The sequence below is a fragment of the Peromyscus leucopus genome, chromosome 2 (genome assembly GCF_004664715.2).
Source record: "Peromyscus leucopus breed LL Stock chromosome 2, UCI_PerLeu_2.1, whole genome shotgun sequence".
Lineage (NCBI taxonomy): Eukaryota > Metazoa > Chordata > Mammalia > Rodentia > Cricetidae > Peromyscus > Peromyscus leucopus.
Window position 1 is genome coordinate 32,375,039 of NC_051064.1, and position 25,508 is coordinate 32,400,546.

At 36.1% G+C, this 25,508-nt stretch overlaps 1 protein-coding gene across 11 annotated transcripts in view; it reads right to left on the bottom strand.

The window, feature by feature from the left end:
• Positions 1 to 25,508, bottom strand: part of Sntg1 (syntrophin gamma 1) — a 741,147-nt gene that overhangs the window by 315,457 nt on the left and 400,182 nt on the right. For 8 of the 11 annotated variants that reach the window (XM_028855148.2, XM_028855136.2, XM_028855144.2 and 5 more), the window contains 5 exons: positions 23,303 to 23,359; positions 19,411 to 19,468; positions 18,714 to 18,794; positions 18,379 to 18,422; positions 18,249 to 18,290 (listed from right to left, as the gene is read on the bottom strand). The exons of 1 other annotated variant lie outside the window; for it this stretch is intronic. In XM_028855148.2, the coding sequence (XP_028710981.1) occupies positions 18,249 to 18,290; positions 18,379 to 18,422; positions 18,714 to 18,794; positions 19,411 to 19,468; positions 23,303 to 23,359 (282 nt within the window). Of the gene's footprint in view, positions 1 to 18,248; positions 18,291 to 18,378; positions 18,423 to 18,713; positions 18,795 to 19,410; positions 19,469 to 23,302; positions 23,360 to 25,508 lie in introns of those variants that run through there. 2 more of the 11 variants (XM_028855149.2, XM_028855154.2) reach the window with 2 other exon arrangements.

The following is a 25,508-nucleotide window of genomic DNA, read 5'->3' on the forward strand; positions in this document are numbered from 1 at the left end:
CCACTGTGTTCATACAAATTTACCAGAAACTTTTGCTCAACACCATCTCTCATTATTCACTAACTTTTAACTTAGAAATTATATGTCATATTAATTAATCTTTTTTAGGAAAGACAAGATATTAAAACATTTCATTACTTCCAAATTTTCACTGAGTTCTTAAAATTGTGTTTTGTAACAAGTCCATGAATTTATGTTTTGATAACTAATTTTGAAGGGATTAGAAAAACTTCTTGCTGTGCTTTATTCTATCCAACAGAGTATGACAAGGTGTGCTCATGGCTGGGATGGCAGATAAACTCAATGAACATATTTCTTTTTGTTTGCTTTTTTTTTTGTTTGTTTGTTTTTAGAGACAGGATTTCTCCATGTAGTTTTTTGGTTCCTGTCCTGGATCTTGGTCTATAGACCAGGCTGGCCTCAAACTCACAAGAGATCTGCCAGGCTCTGCCTCCCAAATACTGGGATTAAAGGCATGCACCATTGCTGCCAGGCTCAGTGAACATATTTCTAGCACATTTCCTCAGAAAATACTTTAGGATCCCATATGTCATTTAAAAAGAAAAGAAAATAATGAAGGAAATACCATGCAAACCATTATTCATTAAAGCTATCAGCATGCCAATTTTTATGTGGGGGACCGGAGATACAGGGATTTCTAATAGCAGGTTTTGTTTCCTTTTATTTTTCCTTATCTCTGATCCTGGAAATTTTGGTTAGAATCCTGCCAAATTACCTTCAATCCATGAAGTATCACAAAATTATTTCAGAGCCTACAATTTCAGAAGCCTATAACAAATCTTCCAGTAGAGCCCAGAGTTAGATGAAGTTCCATAAGGCTCTGTGGTAGCTAAGCTTTGTGATGAAGTTCATACAATCTCAAGGATTCATGGTTTTTATTCTCATGAGTTACAATTGAGAGTGAAAACTAAGCATATTACCCCATCTGATATATATTCTGATATATATTTTCTTTATAAAATAATATTTATTTTTTATAATTTCAATCGTGTGTATATAAATGCATCTTCCAGTAGATATGTACATTGAATAAAAGTTTCTTCAAAGTCTACAAAGTTTGGATTCTCTAGAGCTGCTGTTACAGGAAGTTGTGATATGGATGTTAGCAATCAAACTTAATAAGGAGAGTTAAAGGGACTGAAATATATAGGTAGATGGGAAAACAAAAGGAAGAACTCTGAGAAGGAAGCTTCTTGTTACAAGAAAACATTGAGAGGGGAAAGAGCAAAAAGCATGGGCATGGTTATCTAAACAGAAATAATGTGAAAGTGCCCAATAAAAAATCGAATACAAATTCCATTTAGAGAACTCCTACCTTTAGGGCCCTTCCTATTGAGAACAGATAAAACTGTTACTTTATTTTTCTTCTTAGTCATATGTTCAGTCATTCATAGACGTTCAACTGTTAATTAACATATAGACCCACAGTTGGTCAAAGTGGAGAAAATTAGACACTATGTAATGGTCTTCACCAAACATCTATCACATTGTCTCCAAATGTTTAGAAATCATTGTAGAAGAGGGAGTATAAATATTGGAAAATCCAGAGGTGTACATCACCATAAGGAAAGTGTTTGCTGTACACATAAACTCATAGTGGTTATAACAGCTAACATAAATTTTTACAGTTTCAAGCCAGAGAGAATTTGAACATGTAGATAAGCAGTAGGCATGAAATCCCATAGAGCTATTGCCATTAGCACACTGGGAAAGGAGCGTCAATTTTCTTTGACAATTTACCCCTTGGTAGATCCAATATGTTCCCTTAGAAGGTTACATATTCAAATGTATATGGGCAGCACAAATTCTCCTTAATGGATTTTAAAAAGGAAAGGATTGGAAACAAAGTATACTGGGTAGAGAAGGATAGCCTCTTGAAGGAGTTGGAGTGGAAGTACATGTGATGAAAATATATTACAAGAATTTTTCAAGGAAATAATAAAATGAGAAAACATGTTTCTGAATGAGTACAAGTGCTTGTAACTACTTTTCAGGGCCTTATGATTAATTCTCTTAGTCACTGATGACTTTGAGCACATTGCTGCCTGTTCTGACATTATGACTAAATATATTCTACAATAAATATTAATTGAACAGCATGGGAGCAAACAAAGAGTTCTGAAAAACACTGTTTACAGGTAGCAATACTGTTGTTGGTTGCTTTTTTCTCTTTTGGCTCTGTTTGGGAGCATATAATCAGATCCCAAATAAACCGCATGGAGACAAATTCTTACTTATAAATGACCTGGCCTTGTCTTTGCTTGTTTCTAGCCACCTTTCTAAACTTAAATTATCCTGTCTACCATTTGCCTCTGGGCTTTTCCCATTCTCTTCTCTAAATCTTACTCTTACTCCATAGCTTGCTGTATAGCTGGATGGCTGGCTCCTGATATCTTCTCCTTCTCTGGCTCTTCTTTTATCTCTTCAGCCTCTTTTCTTCTTCTATATATTCTCTCTGCCTGCCAGCCCCACCTATCCATTCTCCAGCCTTGCTATTGGCTATTCAGTTCTTTATTAGACCATCAGATGTTTTAGAAAGGCAAAGTAACACAGCTTCACAGAGTTAAACAAATGCAACATAAACAAAACTAGCACAACTTAAAATAATATTCTACAACATAATACATTGTTAATTGAATGCTGTTGTGTTAAAGGTGTTTCCCTAGAGTGTTTTTATTCAATTTTGCTTCTGTTTCTCTAGTGCTCTTGGTTTTAGACATTTAAACATTGTCCTACAAAGATTGTGGATACCCAAAAAGAAAACAGAAGAAAACAAAAATGAAGATGAATGTCAAAGAAGGAGGAAGAGGTAGAAAGAGAAATAGAAATATAACTACAATTATAATTGATAATGATCAGTCTTATTTCTTCCTTTTCATGATTATTGTATAGTATACCTTTCATGTGAAGCATTGTTATCTTAATGTAGAATAGATTCCTCATTACAATCGTTATTTACTCTTGTCAGCTCAGTACAATTTATGAACACAAAGAGATAAGTTGTGAAAATCTTATACATGTTGATGCATGTAAACTTGTGCAGCCACCTGGAAAAACAGTGTGAAAGTTCCTCAAAAGGCTAGAAATAGAACTACCATATGTCAGGACTATACCATTCCAGGCTATGTGCCCCAAAAGCTCAATATGTTCCTAGAGAGACAGTAGCACATACATATTCATTGCTGATCTTTTCATAGTAGCAAAGAAATGAAGTCATCCTAAATGTCTATCAATAGATGGGTAGATATTAAAAACATACCATAAGTCTAGTTTTTTGAGTTCTTTATATATTTTGGAGATCAGCTGTCTGTCAGATGTGGGGTTGGTGAAGAAATTTTTCCCATTCTCCAAGCTGCCATTTCATCTTATTTGTTATGTCCTTTGCCTTCAGAAGCTTTTCAGTTTCAGGAGACCCCATTTATTAATTGTCAATCTCAGTGTCTGTGCTACCAGTGTTATATATAGGATGTAATCTCCTGTGCCAATGAACTCAAGGCTACTTCCCACTTTCTCTTCTATCAGGTTCAATGTTACTGGATTTACGTTGAGATCTTTGATCCTTTAGATTTGAGTTTTGAACATGGTGATAGATATGGATCTATTTCCATTCTTATGCATGTCAGCATCCAGTTATGCCAGTACCATTTGTTGAAGATGCTTTCTTTTTTCCATTGTATAATTTTGGCTTCTTTGTCAAAATCATGTGTATGGATTTATATCAGGGTCTTTGATTTGATTCCATTGATCCACAAGTCTCTTATTATGTCAATACCAAGCTGCTTTTATTACTATAGCTCTAGAGTAGAACTTGAAGTCTGGAATGGTGATACCTCTGGAAGTTCCTTTATTGTACAGGAATGTTTTAGGCATCCTGGGCTTTTTGTTTTTCCATATGAAGTTGAGTATTGCTCTTACCATATCTGTGAAGAATTGTGTTGGGATTTTGATGAGGATTGCACTGAATCTGTAGATTGCTTTGGTTAAGATTGTCATTTTTACTATGTTAATCCTACCTATCCATGAGCATGGGACATCTTTCCATTTTCTGATATCTTCTTTAATTTATTTCTTTAATGACTTAAAGTTCACTGACCTAGACCCACTCCATGTGTGTGACAGTTGTATAGCTTGATCTCTTTGTAAAGCTCCTACCAGTGAGTTCAGGACCTGCCCCTGGTACTTAGTTGGATATTGGAAACCTATTTCCTATCTTGGATTATCTTGCCTAGCATTTAAGCAAGGCTTGGTCCTGCCTCGTTAAAGACCATGGCAGGCCTGCCCCTTTCTGATGAAGATGGAGGAGGAGGGGATGAGGAGAGTGTAGAAGTGAAGTGGTGGGGGATAGGAGGAGAGGAGTGAGGAGAAACTGTAGTTGTTATATAAAATAAATTTTTAAAAAATTAAAAAATAAAAACATAGCATATGTATAAAATAGAAATTTTTAGTTGTAAAGAAATAGAAATTATGAACATTTCAGGAAAATATATGGAACTAAAAATTACCTTGAACAAAGCTACCCAGATCTGGAAATTCATATATGACATAATGTTTATTATAAATGAGATATAGATTTGAATTTTCAGTTTCGTATATTTAAACTAGAATATCTGTAAATACTTGGGGGGGGGGGGCGAAAAAAGCCTGTCAAGAGGAGGATAGAGAGTTTAAAGGGAGTAGGAATGGTAGAACATATGTGCTATGAAAACAGAGAAAGTGAAAATTTGAGATGCAAATTTTAAAAAGGAATGGGTGTGGACATTGGAAGAAAAGTTGGAGTCCAAGAGTTTGAATGAACAAAGCTAAGAATGTTTGAGCAAGTCACACAGGAATCTACTACTTTATAAGTCATTTAAAAATGACTTGATGCAGTAATAGGATATATTATGAATTGATAATGCTGATCCCAAAAGCTATGGATTATTAAATAAAAAATGTGTTGTAAGGTGTGAGACACCCCTGTAGGAGTACTTAGTCAAGAAGGACCAATATCCACATGCATCTCAAAAAATTATTTAGGTTCCACCCAATTTTATTGTTTGCTGCCTAGAGCAATGTTTTAAGAATCTGTTGCTGAAGACACTACAAATATTGGTTGCATAATTCAATGAAAATATTCTGGAAATGAATTGAAAATCTTCCTTTCTGCTGGCTAGACTTCATAGAAGGGGGGCTGGGTGCACAGGCAGCTAGGTAGAAAAGTCAGCAATGGTCTTTGCTAGCTTTATAGTTTTCATACTATAATACCAACTTGCAAATCAAGATGTGCTTCCTGGCTCAATGACACAACTGTCATAGAAGTAACCCTGTGGTTTTTGTTGTTTCTAAGCCCTGCTCTGTAGTTTATTCCAATTGCTGTTTACCTGGTCAAAGATGCAGGGGGTTATAGGTGCTAGGTGTGAATATACCTAGAAATTTATTTTGCTAAATGAACATACTGTAAAAATGTCCCATAAATGTTTATGTTTACAACCACAGAATAACAATGTTCTCAGCCTTGATCAGAGAAGCTTGTAACACATGGTGGTTAATATAGGAACTCCTAGCTAGTTAATATGCTGAGAACAAGTGAATTTTCAGTGCTCAGCAATACATGGTTATCCATCCATATCACTATCCCTTAGTCTAAGGAAACATTGCAAAAGAGGATGTGGAATGAAATTAAAAGCAGAATAATTGTATATTTGGCCTTGAAACACTGTCTTTTGGCCTGAGGCACTTGTCATTCAACATCTATGGTAATCTGTATAGGGCCTACATAAGACTACATAACACAGGAAACATTCAGTCATAGATGGGAGAGTGTCTCATGGGTAGCCCCTCACCCAGGAATGTCAACTGGTGGAAGCAAAGAAATCATGTCATTGATGTAGCCACATGTGTGTTACTCAGACTTTAGTGGACAGCTTCACACCCATACCTACACTGATGGCTCTGGTCAAATTCTGTGGAGTATAAAGTAAAAAACAAAACAACTTCAATTTATTTTAACATATATTCTGATTAGTTTTGTCAACTTAACACAACCTGAGTCATCTGAGAAGATGGAAAACTAATCAAGAAATTTCCTCCATCAGACTGTCCTGGAAGCATGTTTGTGGGGACAGTTTCTTGATGCATAATTCAGGTTGAAGAACTCAGCCCACTGTGGGGAGGTGATTCCAATTTGTATATGAAATTAAGTTGAACAGGAGGTGGTGGCCCACACCTTTAGTCTCATCATTTGGGACGCAGAGGCAGGTGGATCTCTGTGAGTTTGAGGCCAGCCTGGTCTACCAAGTGAGTTTCAGGAAAGGTGCAAAGCTACATAGAGAAACTCTGTCTCAAATAAACAAACAAAAAAAAGAGAAAGAAATTAAACTGAACAAACCAGGGGAAACAGGACAGGAAGCAGTACTCCTCCATGGTCTCTGCTTCAGTTTGTGCCTTGAATTCCTACCAGTAATTCTCACTTTGATTGTAAGTGTTGTCAAATAAAACCTTTCCTTCACAAGTTGTTTTCCTTGTTGTATTTATCTACACTATTAGAGGAGATAACTTGTATCATGTGGATGGTAACTTGGTGGAGGAAGAAAAGGGAGAAGGCTTCAATAGCAGTGGGAGAATGGAAAGAGTGTGGGTATATATAAAATTGTCAAAGAATAAAATTAATGCAATACAAGAAATTGAAATTTTCCACCCACACAACAGTTTTCCAGGCTTGGATTTGCCCTGTTACAGAAATTGAAAGTTGAGACTTTGAGGTATATTGTTCATCTTTGCTCAAAAAATAGGACTGCAAATAAGAATTTAATGAAAATCAGCAGCCAAGAAAAGATTCAGCCATTAATATGTTACGTGAGAAATTCACAATATAATTAGTGACAGACACAAATTCAAAGAAGAAAATTCCTATAGGTACCAAGTCTAAGTAACAAATATTGCAAAAATCTTATATATTTTGATTTTTGTAATTTTAGATAGCATGGGTATCAGTTCTGACCTTTTAGTCATGGCAATTAACATTTCACAAACTAATTGAAAGTATTAAAATTTAATAATTTTATAGATGATTTCCCTTGATAGGATTTAATTCAATATGAAAGTGACCACGGTAGTTCAAATTCTCATGAAGATATTAATCAACTACTGCTCAAATTTAATTTCCAATTGTGAATCATGTTAGCAGCTAAGCAGGATGTGAAGCTGGATGATCTTCTCCTCATTTACTGCTGCCTAAAGTGACCTGTATGTTCAGGTCATACCTTAAGTATGGTTTTGCTGCTGTACAGTCCTTGTACCCGCTCAACATAAAGAAGCATTGGGTTCTAAAGTGTTTCATGTAAGTGCTGAAATATTGTTTTCTGGCTTAACATGAACTGGAAAGAAACATTCTTTTTTTTTTTCTCCATGTGAAATTTTAAATTATGTAAAGCTTCAATTAAGAAAGCTAAAATTTCAGTAATTTGCATTTTATATTAGTTTTTAAAATATTTATTTCCCCTGTAAAAATGTGTCAATTTAAAGATAAAATTTTAGCTTCTCATTTAGTTCTCACAAGAATTGTGTTTTTTTTTCAATTCCTTTTTTTATTATTATTTTACAACACCATTCAGTTCAACATAATAGCCACAGACTCCCCTGTACTCCCCCTCTCGCCCACCCCTCCCCCAGCCCACCCCCCATTCCCACCTCCTCCAGATCAAGGTCTCCCCCGAGGACCGGGGTCGACCTGGTAGACTCAGTCCAGGCAGGTCCATTCCCCTCCTCCCAGACCGAGCCAAGTGTCCCTGCATAAGTCCCAGGATTCAAACAGCCAACTCATGCAACGAGCCCAGGACCCGGCACCAATGCACAGCTGCCTCCCAAACAGATCAAGCCAAATGACTGTCTCACGCATTCAGAGGGCCTGATCCAGTTGGGGGCCCCTCATCCTTTGGTTCATAGATCCTGTGCTTCCATTCATTTGGTTATTTGTCCCAGTGCTTTATCCAATCTTGGCTTCAACAATTCTCGATCATATAAACCCTCTTCTTTCTCACTAATTACACTCCCAGTGCTCCACCAGGGGCCCAGCCGTGGATGTCTGCATTCAGATTCCTCAGTCCTTGGATGGGGCTTATGGCACCACTATCTGGGTGTCTGGCCATCCCATCAACAGAGTAGGTCAGTTCCTGCCGTCTCGCGACCATTGCCAGCAGTCTTTTGCAGGGGTATCTTTGTGGATCTCCGTGGGCCTCCCTAGCTCTCTGCTTCCTCCCCTTCTCACCTTCTCATGTGGTCTTCATTCACCATGGTCTCATATTCCTTGTTCTCCCTCTCTTTTCTTGATCCAGCTAGGATCTCCCGCTCTCTTTCCCTCAACCCTCGCCCTTCATTGTTCCTACTCATGACCAGGCTTTTCATGTAGATCTCATCCATTTCTCCGTGTCTTTTTTTGGGGTCCCGTTTTCCAGGTAGCCTCACTGGTGATGTGAATAGCAGTCCAGTCATCCTTGTTCCATATCTAACATCTTCCTATGAGTGAGTACATACCATATTTGTCTTTCTGAGTCTGGGTTACCTCACTCAAGATGATTTTTTCTAGATCCATCCATTTGCCTGCAAACCTCATGATGTCATTGTTTTTCTCTGCTGAGTAGTATTCCATTGTGTATATGTGCCACAATTTATTTATCCATTCTTCAGTTGAAGGGCATCTAGGTTGTTTCCAGGTTTTGGCTATTACAAACAATGCTGATATGAACATAGCTGAGCAAGTGCCCTTGTGGTATGATTGAGCATTTCTTGGGTATATGCCCAGGAGTGGTATAGCTAGATCTTGGGGGAGATTGATTCCCAATTTTCTAAGAAAGCGCCATATTGATTTCCAAAGTAGTTGTACAAGCTTGCATTCCCACCAGCAGTGGAGGAGAGTTCCCCTAGTTCCACATCCTCTCCAGCATAAAGTGTCTTCAGTGTTTTTGATCTTAGCCACTCTGACAGGCATAAGGTGGTATCTCAGAGTTGTCTTGATTTGCATTTCCCTGATGATTAGGGAAGTTGAGCAATTCCTTAAATGTCTTTCAGCCATTTGAGTTTCCTCTGTTGAGAATTCTCTGTTTAGTTCTAAAGCCCATTTCTCAATTGGACTGTTGGTCCTTTTGATGTCTAATTTCTTGAGTTCCTTATATATTCTGGATATCAGTCCTCTGTCAGATGTGGGGTTGGTGAAGATCTTTTCCCATTCTGTAGGGTGTCGCTTTGCCTTGTTGACCGTATCCTTTGCTCTACAAAAGCTTCTCAGTTTCAAGAGTTCCCATTGATTGATTGTTTGTCTCAGTGTCTGAGCTACTGGTGTTATATTTAGGAAGTGATCTCCTATGCCAATGCGTTCAAGACTACTTCTTACTTTCTCTTCTAGCAGGTTTAGAGTAGCTCGATTTATGTTGAGGTCTTTGATCCACTTGGACTTAAGTTTTGTGCATGGTGACAGATATGGATCTATGTGCAGCCTTCTACACGTTGATATCCAGTTATGCCAGCACCATTTGTTGAAGATGCTTTCTTTTTTCCATTGTACACTTTTGGCTTCTTTGTCAAAAATTATATGTCCATAGGTGTGTGGGTTAATGTCAGGGTCTTCAATTCGATTCCATTGGTCCACATGTCGGTTTTTATGCCAATACCAGGCTGTTTTTATTACTGTAGCTCTATAGTAGAGCTTGAAGTCAGGGGTTATGATGCCTCCAGAAGTTGTTTTATTGTACAGGTTTCTTTTAGCTATCCTGGGTTTTTTGTTTTTCCATATGAAGTTGAGTATTGTTCTTTCCAGGTCTGTGAAGAATTGTGTTGGTATTTTGATGGGGATTGCATTGAATCTGTAAATTGCTTTTGGTAAGATTGCCATTTTTACTATGTTAACCCTGCCTATCCATGAGCATGGGAGATCTTTCCATTTTCTGAGATCTTCTTCAATTTCTTTTTTCAGGGACTTAAAGTTCTTGTCATATAGGTCCTTCACTTGCTTGGTTAGTGTTACCCCAAGGTATTTTATGTCATTTTTGGCTATTGTAAAGGGTGATGTATCTCTAATTGCCTTCTCAGCTTCTTTGTCCATTGTATATAGGAGGGCTACTGATTTTTTTGAGTTGATCTTGTATCCTGCTATGTTGCTGAAGGTGTTTATAAGCTTTACAAATTCCTGGGTGGAATCTTTGGGGTCACTCAAGTATACTATCATGTCGTCTGCAAATAGGGAAAGCTTGACTTCTTCCTTTCCAATTTGAATACCCTTAATCTCCTTATGTTGTCTTATTGCTCTGGCTAGAACTTCAAGTACTATATTGAATAAGTATGGGGAGAGTGGACAGCCTTGCCTCGTTCCTGATTTTAGCGGAATTGCTTTGAGTTTCTCTCCATTTAATTTGATGTTGGCTGTTGGTTTGCTATATATTGCCTTTATTATGTTTAGGAATGTTCCCTGTATTCCTGATCGCTCCAAGACTTTTATCATGAAGGGGTGTTGGATTTTGTCAAATGCCTTTTCTGAATCTAGTGAGATGATCATGTGTTTTTTTTCTTTGAGTTTGTTTATATGGTGTATTACATTGATGGACTTTCGTATGTTGAACCACCCTTGCATCCCTGGGATGAAGCCTACTTGATCATGGTGGATAATTGTTCTGATGTGTTCTTGGAGTCTGTTTGCCAGTATTTTATTGAGTATTTTTGCATCAATGTTCATGAGGGAGATCGGTCTGTAGTTCTCTTTCTTTGTTGCATCCTTGTTTGATTTAGGAATCAGGGTAATTGTAGCCTCATAGAAGGAGTTTGGTAATGTTCCTTCTGTTTCTATTATGGGGAACAATTTAGAGAGTATTGGTATTAACTCTTCTTTGAAGATCTGGTAGAATTCTGCACTGAAACCATCTGGTCCTGGGCTTTTTTTGGTTGGGAGACCTTTAATGACTGTTTCTATTTCCTTAGGGGTTATTGGACTATTTAAATAGTTTATCTGATCTTGATTTAACTTAGGTATGTGGTATCTATCCAGAAAAATGTCCATTTCTTTTAGGTTTTCCAGTTTTGTGGAGCAGAGGCTTTTGAAATATGACCTTATAATTCTCTGGATTTCCTCAATGTCTGCTGTTATGTCCCCCTTTTCATTTCTGATTTTGTTGATTTGGATTCTCTCTCTCTGTCTTTTGGTTGGTTTGGATAAGGACTTGTCTATCTTGTTGATTTTCTCAAAGAACCAACTCTTTGTTTCATTAATTTTTTGTATTATTCTCTTAGTTTCTAATTTATTAATTTCACCTCTCACTTTGATAATTTCCTGGCGTCTATTCTTCCTGGGAGACTTTGCTTCTTCTTGATCTAGAGCTTTCAGATGTGCTGTTAATTCACTAGTGTGGGATTTCTCCAACTTCTTTATGTGGGCATTTAGTGCTATGAATTTCCCTCTTAACACTGCTTTCATAGTGTCCCATAAGTTTGGGTATGTGGTGTCTTCATTTTCATTGATCTCTAGGCAGTCTTTAATTTCTTTCTTTATTTCTTCCTTAACCCATTGGTGATTCAGTTGAGCATTATTCAGTTTCCATGAGATTGTAGGTTTTCTGTAGTATTTGTTGTTGTTGAAATCTAGCTTTAAACCATGGTGGTCTGATAGAACACAGGAGGTTATTCTGATTGTTTTGTATCTGTTGAGATTTGCTTTGTGGCCAAGTATGTGGTCGATTTTAGAGAAAGTTCCATGGGGTGCTGAGAAGAAAGTATATTCTTTCTTGTTAGGATGGAATGTTCTGTAGATATCTATTAGGTCCAATTGGGTCATGACATCAGTTAAGTCCTTTATTTCTCTGTTAAGTTTCGATTTGGGAGATCTGTCCAGTGGTGAAAGTGGGGTGTTGAGATCTCCCACTATTAATGTGTGGTGTTTTATATGTGGTTTAAGCTTTAGTAATGTTTCTTTTACATATGTGGGTACCCTTGTGTTTGGGGCATATATGTTCAGAATTGAAACTTCATCTTGGTCGATCTTTCCTGTGACGAGGATGTAATGTCCTTCTTGATCTCTTTTGATTGATTTTAGTTTGAAGTCTATTTTGCTGGAAATCAGGATGGCTACCCCTGCTTGTTTCTTAAGACCATTTGATTGAAAAGTCTTTTCCTAGCCTTTTATTCTTAGGTAGTGTCTGTCTTTGAATTTGAGATGTGCTTCTTGTATGCAGCAGAAAGATGGGTCCTGCTTTCGTATCCATTCTGTAAGTCTATGTCTTTTTATAGGTGAATTAAGTCCGTTGATATTAAGGGATATTAATGACCAGTGATTCTTCATCCCTGTTATTTTTGGTGGTAGTGTGTGTGTACTTCTCTTCTTTGGGGTTTACTGTTGTGGCTTTATCTATTGCCTGTGTTTTCGAGTGTGTATCTGACTTCCCTCGGTTGGAGTTTTCCTTCTAGTGCTTTCTGTAGGGCTGGGTTTGTGGATAGGTATTGTTTAAATCTGGCTTTGTCTTCGAATGTCTTGTTCCTTCCGTCTATGATGATTGAAAGTTTTGCTGGGTATATTAGTCTGGGCTGACATCCATGGTCTCTTAGTGTCTGCATTACATCTGTCTAGGTCCTTCTGGCTTTCAAAGTCTCCATTGAGAAGTCGGGTGTTATTCTGATGGGTTTACCTTTATAGGTCACTTGGCCTTTTTCCTTGGCTGCTCTTAATATTCTTTCTTTATTCTGTACATTTAGTTGTTTAATTATTATGTGTCGAGGGGACTTTTTTGGGGGGTTTAGTCTGTTTGGTGTTCTATAGGCTTCTTGTATCTTCATAGGCATTTCCTTCTTTAAGTTGGGAAAGTTTTCTTCTATAATTTTGTTGAATATATTTTCTGTGCCTTTGAGTTGGTATTCTTCACCTTCTTCTATCCCTATAATTCGTAGGTTTGGTCTTTTCATGGTGTCCCAAATTTCTTGGACATTTTGGTTCATGACTTTGTTGGCTTTATTGTTTCCTTCGACTGATGAAACTATTTCTTCTACTGTGTCTTCAATGCCAGAAATCCTCTCTTCCATCTCTTGCATTCTGTTGGTTTTACTTGCATCTGAAGTTCCCGATCTTTTACTCAGGTTTTCTATTTCCAGCATTCCCTCTGTTTGTGTCTTCTTTATTTTTTCAATTTCCCTTTTCAGTTCTTGGACTGTTTCCTTTGTTTGTTTCATTACTTTTTCATGATTTTCTTTCAGTGCTTTATTGTTTTCTTGCAGGACTTTATTGTTTTCTTCCAGGAATTTATTGTTTTCTTGGAGGGCTTTATTGTTTTCTTGGAGGGCTTTATTGTTTTCTTCTAATTTTTTTGCCCTTTCCACTAGTTGTTTACAGCGTTCTTCCAATTTTCTTGTCTTTTCCTCTACACAAGCCTCTACCTTCTTCATGAAGTTACTCATAAGGCTACTTTCTTCTGCTTCTTCCAATTTTTGGTGTTCAGGTCTAGATGTTGGAGGGGGGCTAGGTTCTGGTGATGCTGTATTGGTCTTCATTTTGTTGTAAGTACTTCTGCCTTGACGTCTGCCCATCTCCTCTTGGTTCCTTCTTGGTCTTATCAGTGTACTTGTTTCAGAAAGAGCTGACAGATTCAGGAAGTCTCTCTCTCTCATCCAAAAGGGAGTTCTCTTGTCCAACTCTCTCTCTGGTCCAGAAGGGAAGTCTGGGGCAGGATCATGTTTTTTTTTTTTAAAAGAATTTCATCCAATATCACAAATTTAGTTTTAAGATAAAATTATCTGCATTTCAAATTATGGAATAATTTCTTGAGGAAAGGATCATGGGGGAAAATGAAGCCACATCTTTAGATTCATAAACTTTAAGACAGAAATCCTTATCTACAATTAAACTTCTGGAAAAATTTACTTATATATTCATTTGGCTTTGAATGATGATGATTGACAAATTTTAAAAGTCTTATTGTATGGAAGTCTCAGGTATGGTACTATCTTCTCTTTTTAAAATCAGGACACTTGGGGGTGGAGACATGGCTCAGTCATTAAGAGCATAGGTTGCTCTTCCAAAGAACACAGTTTCATTTCCAGTAACAACATGGAAGCCCCAAACTGTATGTAGCTCCAGTTCCATGGAATCTGATACTCTATTTTAGCTTCTACCAGCACCAACCACGTAAGTAGTACAGAGAAATATATGCAGGCAAAACTCTATATGTACACAAACTAAAATAAATATTAAACATAATAATAATAAATAATAAAATATAATAGTAAAATAAAATTAGGACCCCTTTAATCAACGGGTCTTTGCTGATATTGATTCCTAGTGCATACTTGGTATATATTAAGTTTTTTGGTGTATTTCCTATTTATAACTAACAAGCATAAAGGTCATCCACTCTTACTTTATGAAGATTACTGTAAGTTAACACTATTTTCATAATGGCTCTTCATAATTATTTTCTCCAATGCTTTGCATGCTTTCATAGTTATTAAATTCTATAAAACAAAACAAAAATTGCCCATATACCCACAAGGCTTGAGTTACATTGAGTTGTTCTCAGAACAGAATCACACAGTACTTAGTGACAGTATGATCCACATAGTGCCACACAATGAAGTTCTGATATGTGATTTTACTAAGAAAAGAGGTATGTGGAAAGCTAGGTGTAAAGGAGACAATCAATCCAATGTGGTTCCAGTTCATTGACAGGTAGGGAAGACCAATTTGGGGTTCTTTTCTTTGTTCTTGTTTTTGTTTTGTTTTGTTTGTTTGTTTTCCCTTTTTCTTTATGTTGCTGCTTGAGACAATTACAATTTCAATTCTAAGCTGACATGAAAATTGCTACATAGAGCACACTGGCCTTGAACTCAAAGAGATCCATGTGCCTCTGCTTCCCAAGTACTTAGAATAAATATGTGCTCCACAATTTCTGACCCAGTGGCATAAATTTTAACATTGCAAAGACAATAGATGCAGTTCTTTTTGAAGAAAAACCTGCATCAATAGAGACTTTTGATATTATGAGGTAAAACTTAAAGGTGGTAAATCATCTTCACATAAGTAAATAGAGCAAGTGAAGTCATGAGTTAAAATGTGCTGTTGAAATGGCCACAAACATGTCAAAAACGCCAATTCCTCAACCTCATGAGAGTGCCAAGTTCTCCCTAGATTTGGTTCAAATGACCACCAGAAAAGGCTTTCTTAGCTTTGAGTGTGAATCTTGGCTGTGAGTGCTGAAAATGTCTACCATAGCTTTCTCTCCCCAGATGTTTATTGTCTGAAGTCTGCTCCCCCACAGAGACTGCTCCTAGGGATATTAACTAAATCTTCCTCCTTGCTTAGCTGTATAATAGTAAACACCACTTCTTTGTTCAGATGTGTATACCATTTTCTTCCTTTTCAACTGTAGACAATAAATACACTGAGCTTCCAGGGTGCTGCAGCTTCTTTGCCAGAAAGCCCAGTCCACCCAATCCCAGTTTCTCTAGCTCTATCTGTGTTTGCCGTTTCTTCATTCCCTTGCTAGTCCAGTTAGGTGAATCCCTGGAGACATGAAGGAAGTGGAATATCAAACACAAAAGAAAACCTAGGAAGATGAAAAGGGCATTCTTATTCTTCAAAAGGCCATGTCATTCTTCTCATGAATGTTCATACTGATTCCTGACTGTAATCAGTTGAAACAGTATACACATATTTACATGTGCGTGCATGTGTGTGCGTGCGTGTGTGGAGAGAGGGAGAGGGAGAGGGAGAGGGAGAGGAGAGGAGAGGAGAGAGAGAGAGAGAGAGAGAGAGAGAGAGAGAGAGAGAGAGAGAGAGAGAATGTGTATGTGTGTAGAACCAGAATGTGGAAAACTTTGTTTTCTTTGTGCTAATATGGGCTAGGAGAATCATGTGTTATATCATTTGAGTCTCATGGCAATAATCATCAGCTCCTTGTTGCTGATGAATGACAGAGGCACAGATATGGTTAATTCATTAAATTGAATCTACATCATAAGAAAGTAGTCTAGACAAGATTTGTACACAGCTGCTACTAGGAGTTAGGGCCCAGTGTCCATACCATCTCCCATTGCTCTAGGTGGCACTACACACTGGCTCTACATTTTAGTGAAGAACCTGTAGTTCTTCATCAATCTTATTCTAAGGCTTCAAGTACAGAACAGGTCCTGGGCAATGTGTGAAGTCCAGATTTGATTTATTTAAGTCTAAACTGGTAGCATGAAAAACATAGATGCAGGTGATTTATTGAGATAATTTATTGTATTCAGCTAAGGAATTCCTAGTGAATGATCCCAGTGGACAGCATGTGATCCATTTATATGGAAGGACCTTAACCTGCAATTCCAACACAGAAGCAGCTCTGCCACAAGAAACTTCCACAAAATAAAACTGATCCTCAAAAGAGCCTGAATCAATCATTTCTAATGGTGCCAGGGACTAAAGAAAGGCTCTTTCAAACCATCATGTTGTTATATCCATTCAATTTATTTTAAAACCTTGAACTTCATAAGAACTGTTCATATGAACATGCTACTTCATAATTACTTATATTCTTTGAGCTTTTGTGAATCTCAGGCCATATGTATTTGTTCTTCAGCATGTTATTAACACGTCAGTTCCTCTGAAGTAGAAATTCTTTCACATATGAATTAAAACAGTGAAGGGAAAATATCTAATTGCTTTTGAAAAGTCAAAGACTAGAGTTAAATAAAAACATCAGGGCAGCTGGATGTTGTGGCTTATGCCATTGATCCCAGCAGATCTTTGTGAGTCAAGGCCATCAGTCTACATGATGAGTTTCAGGACAGCCATGTTTATATATAGACACCCTGTCCAAAAAAAACAAACACATAATAATAATAATAATAATAATAATAATAATAATAATAATAATAAAAATAAAATAAAACAAAAAATTGGTAAGTATGTTTTAAGGCCAATAGGATTAAGCTTCTTCAAAAATATGTTTAGTATGAGTAACTATGTATAATTAACAATACAATGTTTAATAACTTTATTAAACTAAGAATACACATCATCCTAAGTAAGGCTATTAGCATTAATCTTCCATGCTGTGGTTATCTGTTTAGTGAAAGCTCTAGCACAGTTGATCTGAGCAAGCTGCCTGCCTCTGAATAACGAATTGTAAGTATAACTCCAAGTAGCAGCATGTGTTTTGAAAAGAGGATGCACTTTGCTTTTTTCTTTCTGGATAATGAGCTCTAAGACTGAAGATAAGGTTCCTTTGTTTCTGTGCCTGTACTTAAAGGTAACTTGGGGTTTGCAGAACAGGCACTGTGCTAATCTTTCATCTGCTGCAAATTGTCCTCTAAAATATCACCTTGCTTTGCACAGATTCATAGAAAATCAGAGAGTTGTATGGGATTTTCAACACAGAGTGGCAAAAGCATGACCTGAATATGCTTTTGTGATGACAAAGTCATTGGTAACCACCAGCATGATGCCCAGCTTTCTGCAAAAGTACTATTTGGGAAATGGAAGTTTAACACAGATATTTGGAGCTCCTCTGCTAATATTTTAAATGTATAAATGCATCAAAATAACTTCTTTTTATCCTTAAGCACATGTTAAATATAGTTTGTCTTTATCTCTTCCTGTAGGAACTAGTACAAAATTCGGTGAGCTCTCCATGCTATTTATTCAGTTGTGACCAATATTTCCCCAAATGTCTAACACTTTCATTCAGTTTTACAGTGCCATTTCATTATCTGTAATAGAGACTCTTTAACCTTTCTATTAAAGTGTGGATTAGAAAACATCTGTTTTTTAACTATTTATAGTGGTTCATGAAGCTCAGCTTTTATGTCCCAGGTTTATTAACTTAGAATATTTGTATCTGCTCCTCCACATGTGTAAAAACATTCAAGAAAATGCCACGATGAAAATTTTAGCAAATTCTCTCCTTCATTGCTCCCTTCTCCTTTTTTTACACTCATGTACACACACACACACTCACTCACTCACACTCATACACACTTATTGTGCATTTCCTTTTGTCCCTAGTGTTATTTAAAAATTTACAGAAATCAATTCTTTTGTCATAAACTCTCAAGCATTTGAAAATTTTAGATATATATTTCACTTTGAGAATTATTTTGCCATGACAGTACTTTTAACTGTATTTCTACGGGTCAAAATTGATTGGAAGGCCTTTGCAGTACAGTAGCATGCTGCATAATTTTGTACCTTCATAATTAACTTGAATCTGAGAAATGATAGCATCATAAAAAAGTCAACTCACCACTTCTTCATGTCTGCATTTCCTCACATTAATTCCATTTATCTGAAATGAAAGGAAATCCTCAGTTTCACATAGTGTATTGCAAATTGGCTTTTGTTTGCATCCACAAAAACAATAATTAGATGTATACCTGTAGAATTGCATCTCCGATGAATAGCAGTCCTGACAGCTCCGCTGTGAATAAGAAGAATTGAATACACCTTGACATTTGTCAAGTAAGTAAAGCTTTCTATTTTAACTAAGGATAAAACTGTAAACACATTATAAGTGTTTTATATGGCTAGCATTTATAAAACCCACAAAGCATGTAAACTCAATAATATGGTTTAGCTATTTCCAATTGCTGAAATAGGTAGACATTTCTTCTTGGTTCTAGCACCGTATGTCTTTATAGCCCTTAAAATACGGTCAGTCCCCTCCCAACATTTAGCTTTTCTCTTTTTCAACAAGCCAATTTGTGCTGACCAAATATTCTTGGATGTGTGGTTTTCCACTGTAGCATGGTTGACTCTTCAGGTGATACACTTTGGGGATGAATAGTTGGATCTGGGAAAAGTTGGAAAAATGAATATGAATGTGATCAAAGCAAAGCATGTTATTAACAGTTATCAAAGACTTATATGGGTGTGTGTGTATGATGTTTACATGTTTATGTATATATGCACATTCATTAAAAGTTGATCACTCTTCTTAATGTGTTACCAGTTTTCTTTATGCATTTATAGTATGATATCTCTATGCAAATATCTGAGAATTAAGCTTTCAGTCTTTCAGTTCCATGCTTTATGGGAAATACTACCTTGTTTTCCCGATAATATTCAATAAACACTTGCTTTGTATATTCCTGATAGTTTTTGGATAAAGTCTCACAGGAAGTGAGTAAAACTGAGAAAAGTGATTACATGTGGATTTGTCCATAAAATGTGACTTAATTTTTGTGTCTTTAACCAATGGTTCAGAAGCTGTTCATATATGATCATTTGAACTATTTTCATCAATCACTTTTCTATTTTTGTCCTGTAGGAGAAGAAAGAGGAAGTGAAGAATCCAATTTAATCTCTCTATATATGAGACTGGAGATCCAGGGGAGCCATTCACATAGCAATCAATGAACATGGGATTACAGAGCACTGGCCACTAAAGAGTTAGCTAAGCATATTACCTCTTTGTTCCTTGGAGATTTTGGAAATGACAACTGGAATGCTATGTTCTGCACCTCCCTAGAAAGAGACAGTCATATATCATATTTTTAAGTCAGATATTAGCCAAAATATTAAAAATAAATAAATAAATAAATTGCAAGGTATAAATAGTACATTTCATGAGTACAAGGCAGAATTAAAATAAATCTGTAGAATTTCTTTTAAGTAAGTATCATTTCCATGAAGCTTGGCTAAGTAATTAAGACTTGTAAGGATGATTAATAATTAGTAAAATTTAACAATAAAATTTTTATTTCTCAAATAAAATAAGTAACATCAGTAGGGGCATTATCTTCAAAATCCGTTATAGGAAAGCAAGCCATCTTGACATTTGTTATTTAGGATTACGTGCATTAGATATTTATACATTTCAATTCTCTCATTAATTTATTCTATTCTTCCAAACAGGCACTCTTAATTCATTCTGAATGCTAAATAAACAGACAGACCCTTTACTTGAATAGATGGATAAATAAAAGGGGTCTAAACATGATGGGAACAGAACCATCTTTATTTCCTAATTAGTATCAGACTCCCATGTGAAAGCATAGGCAAGTCAATTGTCAGCCAAGAATCCAACAGCAGTCCTTGGTTACTGACTCAAACATGAAAGGAGGAAAGTACAACAAGGAATCAAAATTTTGATAAAAGAAAATAAAATAAATTCCTACAATAACTGCCAGAAGAATACTGTTTCATCACAACAGTGTAAGGAGTTTGGACATGGTAGTTGAAAAACCAAGTACATATCTAAACAAGTGAAGTTCTTTGTAGAAAAGGAGTTAAAGGGGGCATTTAAAACCTCTGGTGCTGCTTTGGGTTTAGAATAAATAACTCCCTAATCTATCCATCAGCATAAATACAGCATTTCAGAACATGTTTACTAATGAACATTCATTTGTAACGCTGAGTAGAATTAGATATGAGATAGAAAATCACTTTTTATTTTTTAAATTTTTACTTATTTTTTTTTTTTTTTTACTGCCAGGAAGGGGGAAATGAGAAAGAAAAAGTATAATCTTGCTTAAGTTGACTTTAGCCACTAATCAACTTATTTCATAATATTTCTCTATGTACCCAATCTCCACCAAATGAAAAGAGAGGAAGTATCATAGACTATTATGGTCTAAACTCAGGACTCACTACTCAACCTGTATGTCTAAAGTGTCAATCCTGTCTAAGGTGTGTTGATAAAGTATTGAAAAAAACTGACAATAGAGTATTGTTGGCATTGTTGGCTATTGAATTTTGGACATGGACTGCAAAATGATGAGTTGAATGGACACTTGAACATTCAGTGCACAATGGAGACCACACACTGCAGAGTGGAGACTATAGCAGGTATACCTGAAAGGTCATCTGCAAGCAGTATGATCTGGAGACTATGGAAGGGAGGCCCTGTGGATAATTTGAATAGAGTGCACAGTAGAGACCACAACAATGAGGTTAGGGGGTCATCTGTACACTACATGTCAGAACACCAGAGTGGACACTTCAGTGAGGCACTTCTCTCATCAGCTGCTAGGTCAGGGGCAGCTGGATTTCACTTGCATGTTTGGTAGTTTGAGATAGTGACCCAAATAGACATGCTGGTACCCTTCCACTAATGTAAATAAGTTTTTTTGCAGCTAAAACTCAGGATCCATGTGTTGAATCAAAAAAACTTGCTATGGGATAATGCTCTTGCATACTGGTTTAATAAAATGCTGATTGGCCAGTAGCAAGGCGGGAAGTATAGGTGAGGCAAGCAGACTAAGAGAATTCTGGGAAAAGGAGGGGCAGAATCAGGAGTTGCCAGCCAGACACAGAGGAAGAAAGATCAAGGAAGAACTGAGGAAAGGTACCAAGCCATCTGGCTAAACATATATAAGAATTATGGGTTAATTTAAGTGTAAGAGCTAGTCAGTAATAAGCCTGAGTCAATGACTGAGTTTTAATTAATATTAAGCCTCTCGTTGATTATTTTATAAGCAGCTGTGGGACTACAGATGAGAGAGATTTGTCTGGACCACACTGGGCCAGGTGGAACCAGAGAAACCTTCTGACTATACTTTTGAACGTTGAATATACTTTGGATGCCTTAAGGAGACTGAAATTTTTTATTGTTGTTGTTGTTTTTCAAGACAGGGTCTCAGTGTAGTTTTGGTACCTGTCCTGGATCTCACTCTGTAGACCAGGCTGGCCTTGAACTCACAGAGTTCCATCTGGCTCTGCCTCCCAAGTACTGGGATTAAAGGCATGTGCCACCACCAACTGGTAAGACTGAACTTTTAAAGATTTTTAAGGATGGTGGTACTTTAAGATTATTTATACTACATAAATGTCTTTCTGAGATGTCTTTCTATATGCTGTGAATATGTGTTGCTCTGATTGGTTGATAGGTTGATAAATAAAGCAAGGGAGATTAGAAGCAGGCAGGAAATCTAAGGAGAGAGACATGAAGAAGAAAGGCAGAGGCATGATAGATGCCAGCCACCACCAAAGGAGAAGAAAGATGCCAGCAGACTGGTAATGCCATGGAATATGTTACAAAACATATATTAATAGAAATTAGTTAATTTAAGATACAAGAGCTTGCTAGCAAGAAGTCTGACCCATAGGCCATACAATTTGTATATAATATAATCCTCTATGTGTTTACCTGGGATGAAGTGACTTCAAAATGCAGGAGGGAGAGATTTGTCCTGACCTCAGGGCTAGGCAGGACCTGAGAAAACTTATGACTACAAAGGCTACATGCTAAAACCTGCCTAATATTGACTCTACTGGCAATGTCTTCACAGTTGTCTAACACAGAATTTTCTTTCTGCTATTCTTTGTTAATACATTAACTTCCTTTTAGCAGATCTGACTATGACTCCAGTGTGTCAACATTGACTATTTAACTGAAGAAAACAAGGAAAAAAATATATGTTTCTTTGGCTTAATTTCATTTCCTATAATCTGTTCTGTATGTGTCCCTTGCCTGAATTGATGACAAATACACATAAAGTATATTTTAACACAAATATTTTGAATATTGAGATTCCTGGTCCTACACACACTGTCATTGTATCAATTCATTTTGACAAAGTTGACAAAAGGTGATAATCATAATTTCAAGATCCTCCTTTCCTAACATAGATAGCAGGAACTAGGTTAAATGTCTTTAAATATTCACCAAAGACAACATGCTAAGTAAGTAAATACTAACTGAGGAAATGTGATTAACATACTTCATTTAATAATTCTGAAAGTCAGATTGATAAAAGAATTAATAGAGTTGGGTTAAGTCTTCAGTATTCACATACAAACTAATTCACTCTTTTTTATCAATCATTTCAATGATGATAAACTGCATGAGTGATACAGTTTTACGAGTGAACACTGAAAATACTGTACATATTAAAAAGCTCTTTAATATCATGTTCAAAACTTTGAATTAATATATTAAATTTAGAAATCTCTTTAACAAGTGGAAATCAAGATAAATGATAAATATAGAATACAGTCCATCTTCATTTGTTCCCATTTCTCCTCCATAGAAACTTGTTTCCATTCTACCCATCAATTTTTCATGCTACTAGAGGAGAAAGGAAAGGTTCTTGCAATCAGCATAGTTCATATTCATGGGAAGCTTCATAAATAAAGCTGCCAAGTTCTACTTAACATTAGGCAAGGTCCCCAGTCCTTTCTTGTTAAATCTAAATAAGAAGGTAATGATAGTCATTTCTATAAGAACATCCCAGGTCACAAACTACTCTAATCATTACAGAGCCATTCTTGTGTGTTATGAGTTACCAACATTTTAATGTACACAAAGGTTTAGGCTTTAGCTCAGCCTTTGCAAAGATGGACTGGAAAGATGGCTACCTTTATGCTTAATCCAAATCCTCCTACTGTCTGCCTTCTGATCGTCACCGTTCTTTCCTGAAAGATAAGAGATTTAAAAGTGATGTTTCTTTACACTAAATACATTTTCCCTGTAGTTTTTTTCAATTGCTGTTTAAAATTTAGAGAAAAATATTGAACAGCCAAAGAAACTTCAAATTTGCAATTAATGGAATGTTTTATAGTTTTAAATCCAAGGCTAATAATTTATTTGCCCAAATAAATGCTACTAAATTAATAATCTCTGAAATATTCTTTCAATGATATTTTGAGAACAATTTTAGAATTTTTTATACTCTTATTTTCATCTTGCACATTCTTGGGTAGCCTAACAGTATCTAACTGCCAGTGATAAGTATTGCCCTTCTGGGGCCTTGTCTGCAGCACCAAGTCATAGATTGGCAATTTAAGAGCTAAGCTGCAAGGACTCCATAGTTCAGAACTTCAGAAGGCCATGTCAGGCCTTAGAGCTACATGATGAGGAATTTGTATTCATATCTTTAGTTTGGGAAAAAGAACTTACATAATAATAATAATAGTGGGATTACTAATGTACACCACTAGTACCCTATGGTGTAAGCAGGGACTCAGCTATAAAACTACCAATTTAGAGACCTTGGTATGAGCATATTGAGCACATCTGGACATATTCTGAAATTTTCAATCAGAAAAATCAGTTTTTTATCTTTTAAGGAAACAATTTCTGCATTATATATATTCTGCTTATGGTTTCAAACATTTAAATATTATTTATGCAAATTTTACAGGTGTATCATAGGTATATGAACTTGAAATATAAAACACTATTTATTTTACTAATATCATTAGTTAATAATATCATTAACTCTTTAATATTAATAAGCCTATTGCTGTAGTCCTTGCCTATTGTTGAGTCCAAAGTCCAAAATGATTAAAACACGCTGTCTTAAAATTTACCTTGGAAATGCCTGTACAATAACAAATTAAAATGAACATATCATTATTTATTCACAAAATGAAATTAAAATAAACTACATTTTTATTTGAAATGCCCTTTTCTTTAATAGCTCAAAATCAGTCTATTAAGATTAATTAATCTTTGATTATTTCTAATTTAAATATTCATTGGATAGTAGAGAATCATTGAAAATGATGATGGTAATGAAGTTGGAGAATGCATCAGTGGCTATAGTAGCCATGATTTCATGTTTGGCAAGTTATTTAAGCCCTGTGAGCCACTATTTCCCAATGTGAGAACAGCTTGTGGGTAAAACCCTAAAGCAATTTTGTTTTTAGTTTAATATCTACAAATGAACTGATAGAGATAAGAACCTGATGAATATTAAAACACATAATATTGTGCATAGGAAATCTTATAGTTGCCAGTAAATACCAAACTAGTATCTTTTACACCTTACATTCAAGCATTTATACTTCTGGAGCACAAATATAACAATCAGTAATTAGTGTTATTTGTTCATATAAGGCAGGCAGTCAAATTGCTGTTACAATACAATCCATGAAACAAACAGAACATTTTGAAATTGGGAATAACTTGCTTAATTCTTTTTCAGTAAAGATTAAGTACTTGATTTCCCCCAAATAATTAGAAAAAAAAATCAGCAGTTTAAAATGTCAGACAATAGTTATTAGCTATATTAAAATTAAATTTTCCATCAAGAAAATACATTTAAACCAGTAAATGCATAACCTTCGTTTTCTAGATTTGATCCATAGGCACAGGGCCATTTGGTCTGTCATATTTGTTTATTTGATACTAACACAGAGCTTAGCAGGAGAGTTAAAAGTTTATGAAGTGGCATGTATTCTCTTCTTCAAGTTTCACTTCCCTTCTTTATTGGTGAATATTTAGAATAAACTCTAAATTACATGCAAACTGCTAACCAGGAGAAGAGTTGTGAGAGGTAACAGAAAGAGGCTGCAGACTCCCCAACAACATTTATTCTAATATTTTTTAAAAATATCAACATATACACATACACACATATCCACACCCAACACCCAATGCACACACACCCATGCATGAACACCTACATCAGTACATGTGAACATGTGCACACACACACACACACACACACACACACACACACACACACATACACACACTCCCGCTGCCTATTCTCTAGGCTGTCTGTGTGTTACTATTAAGAAAGGTAAAAGGAGAAAGAGGACAAGTAAATTACCTGTA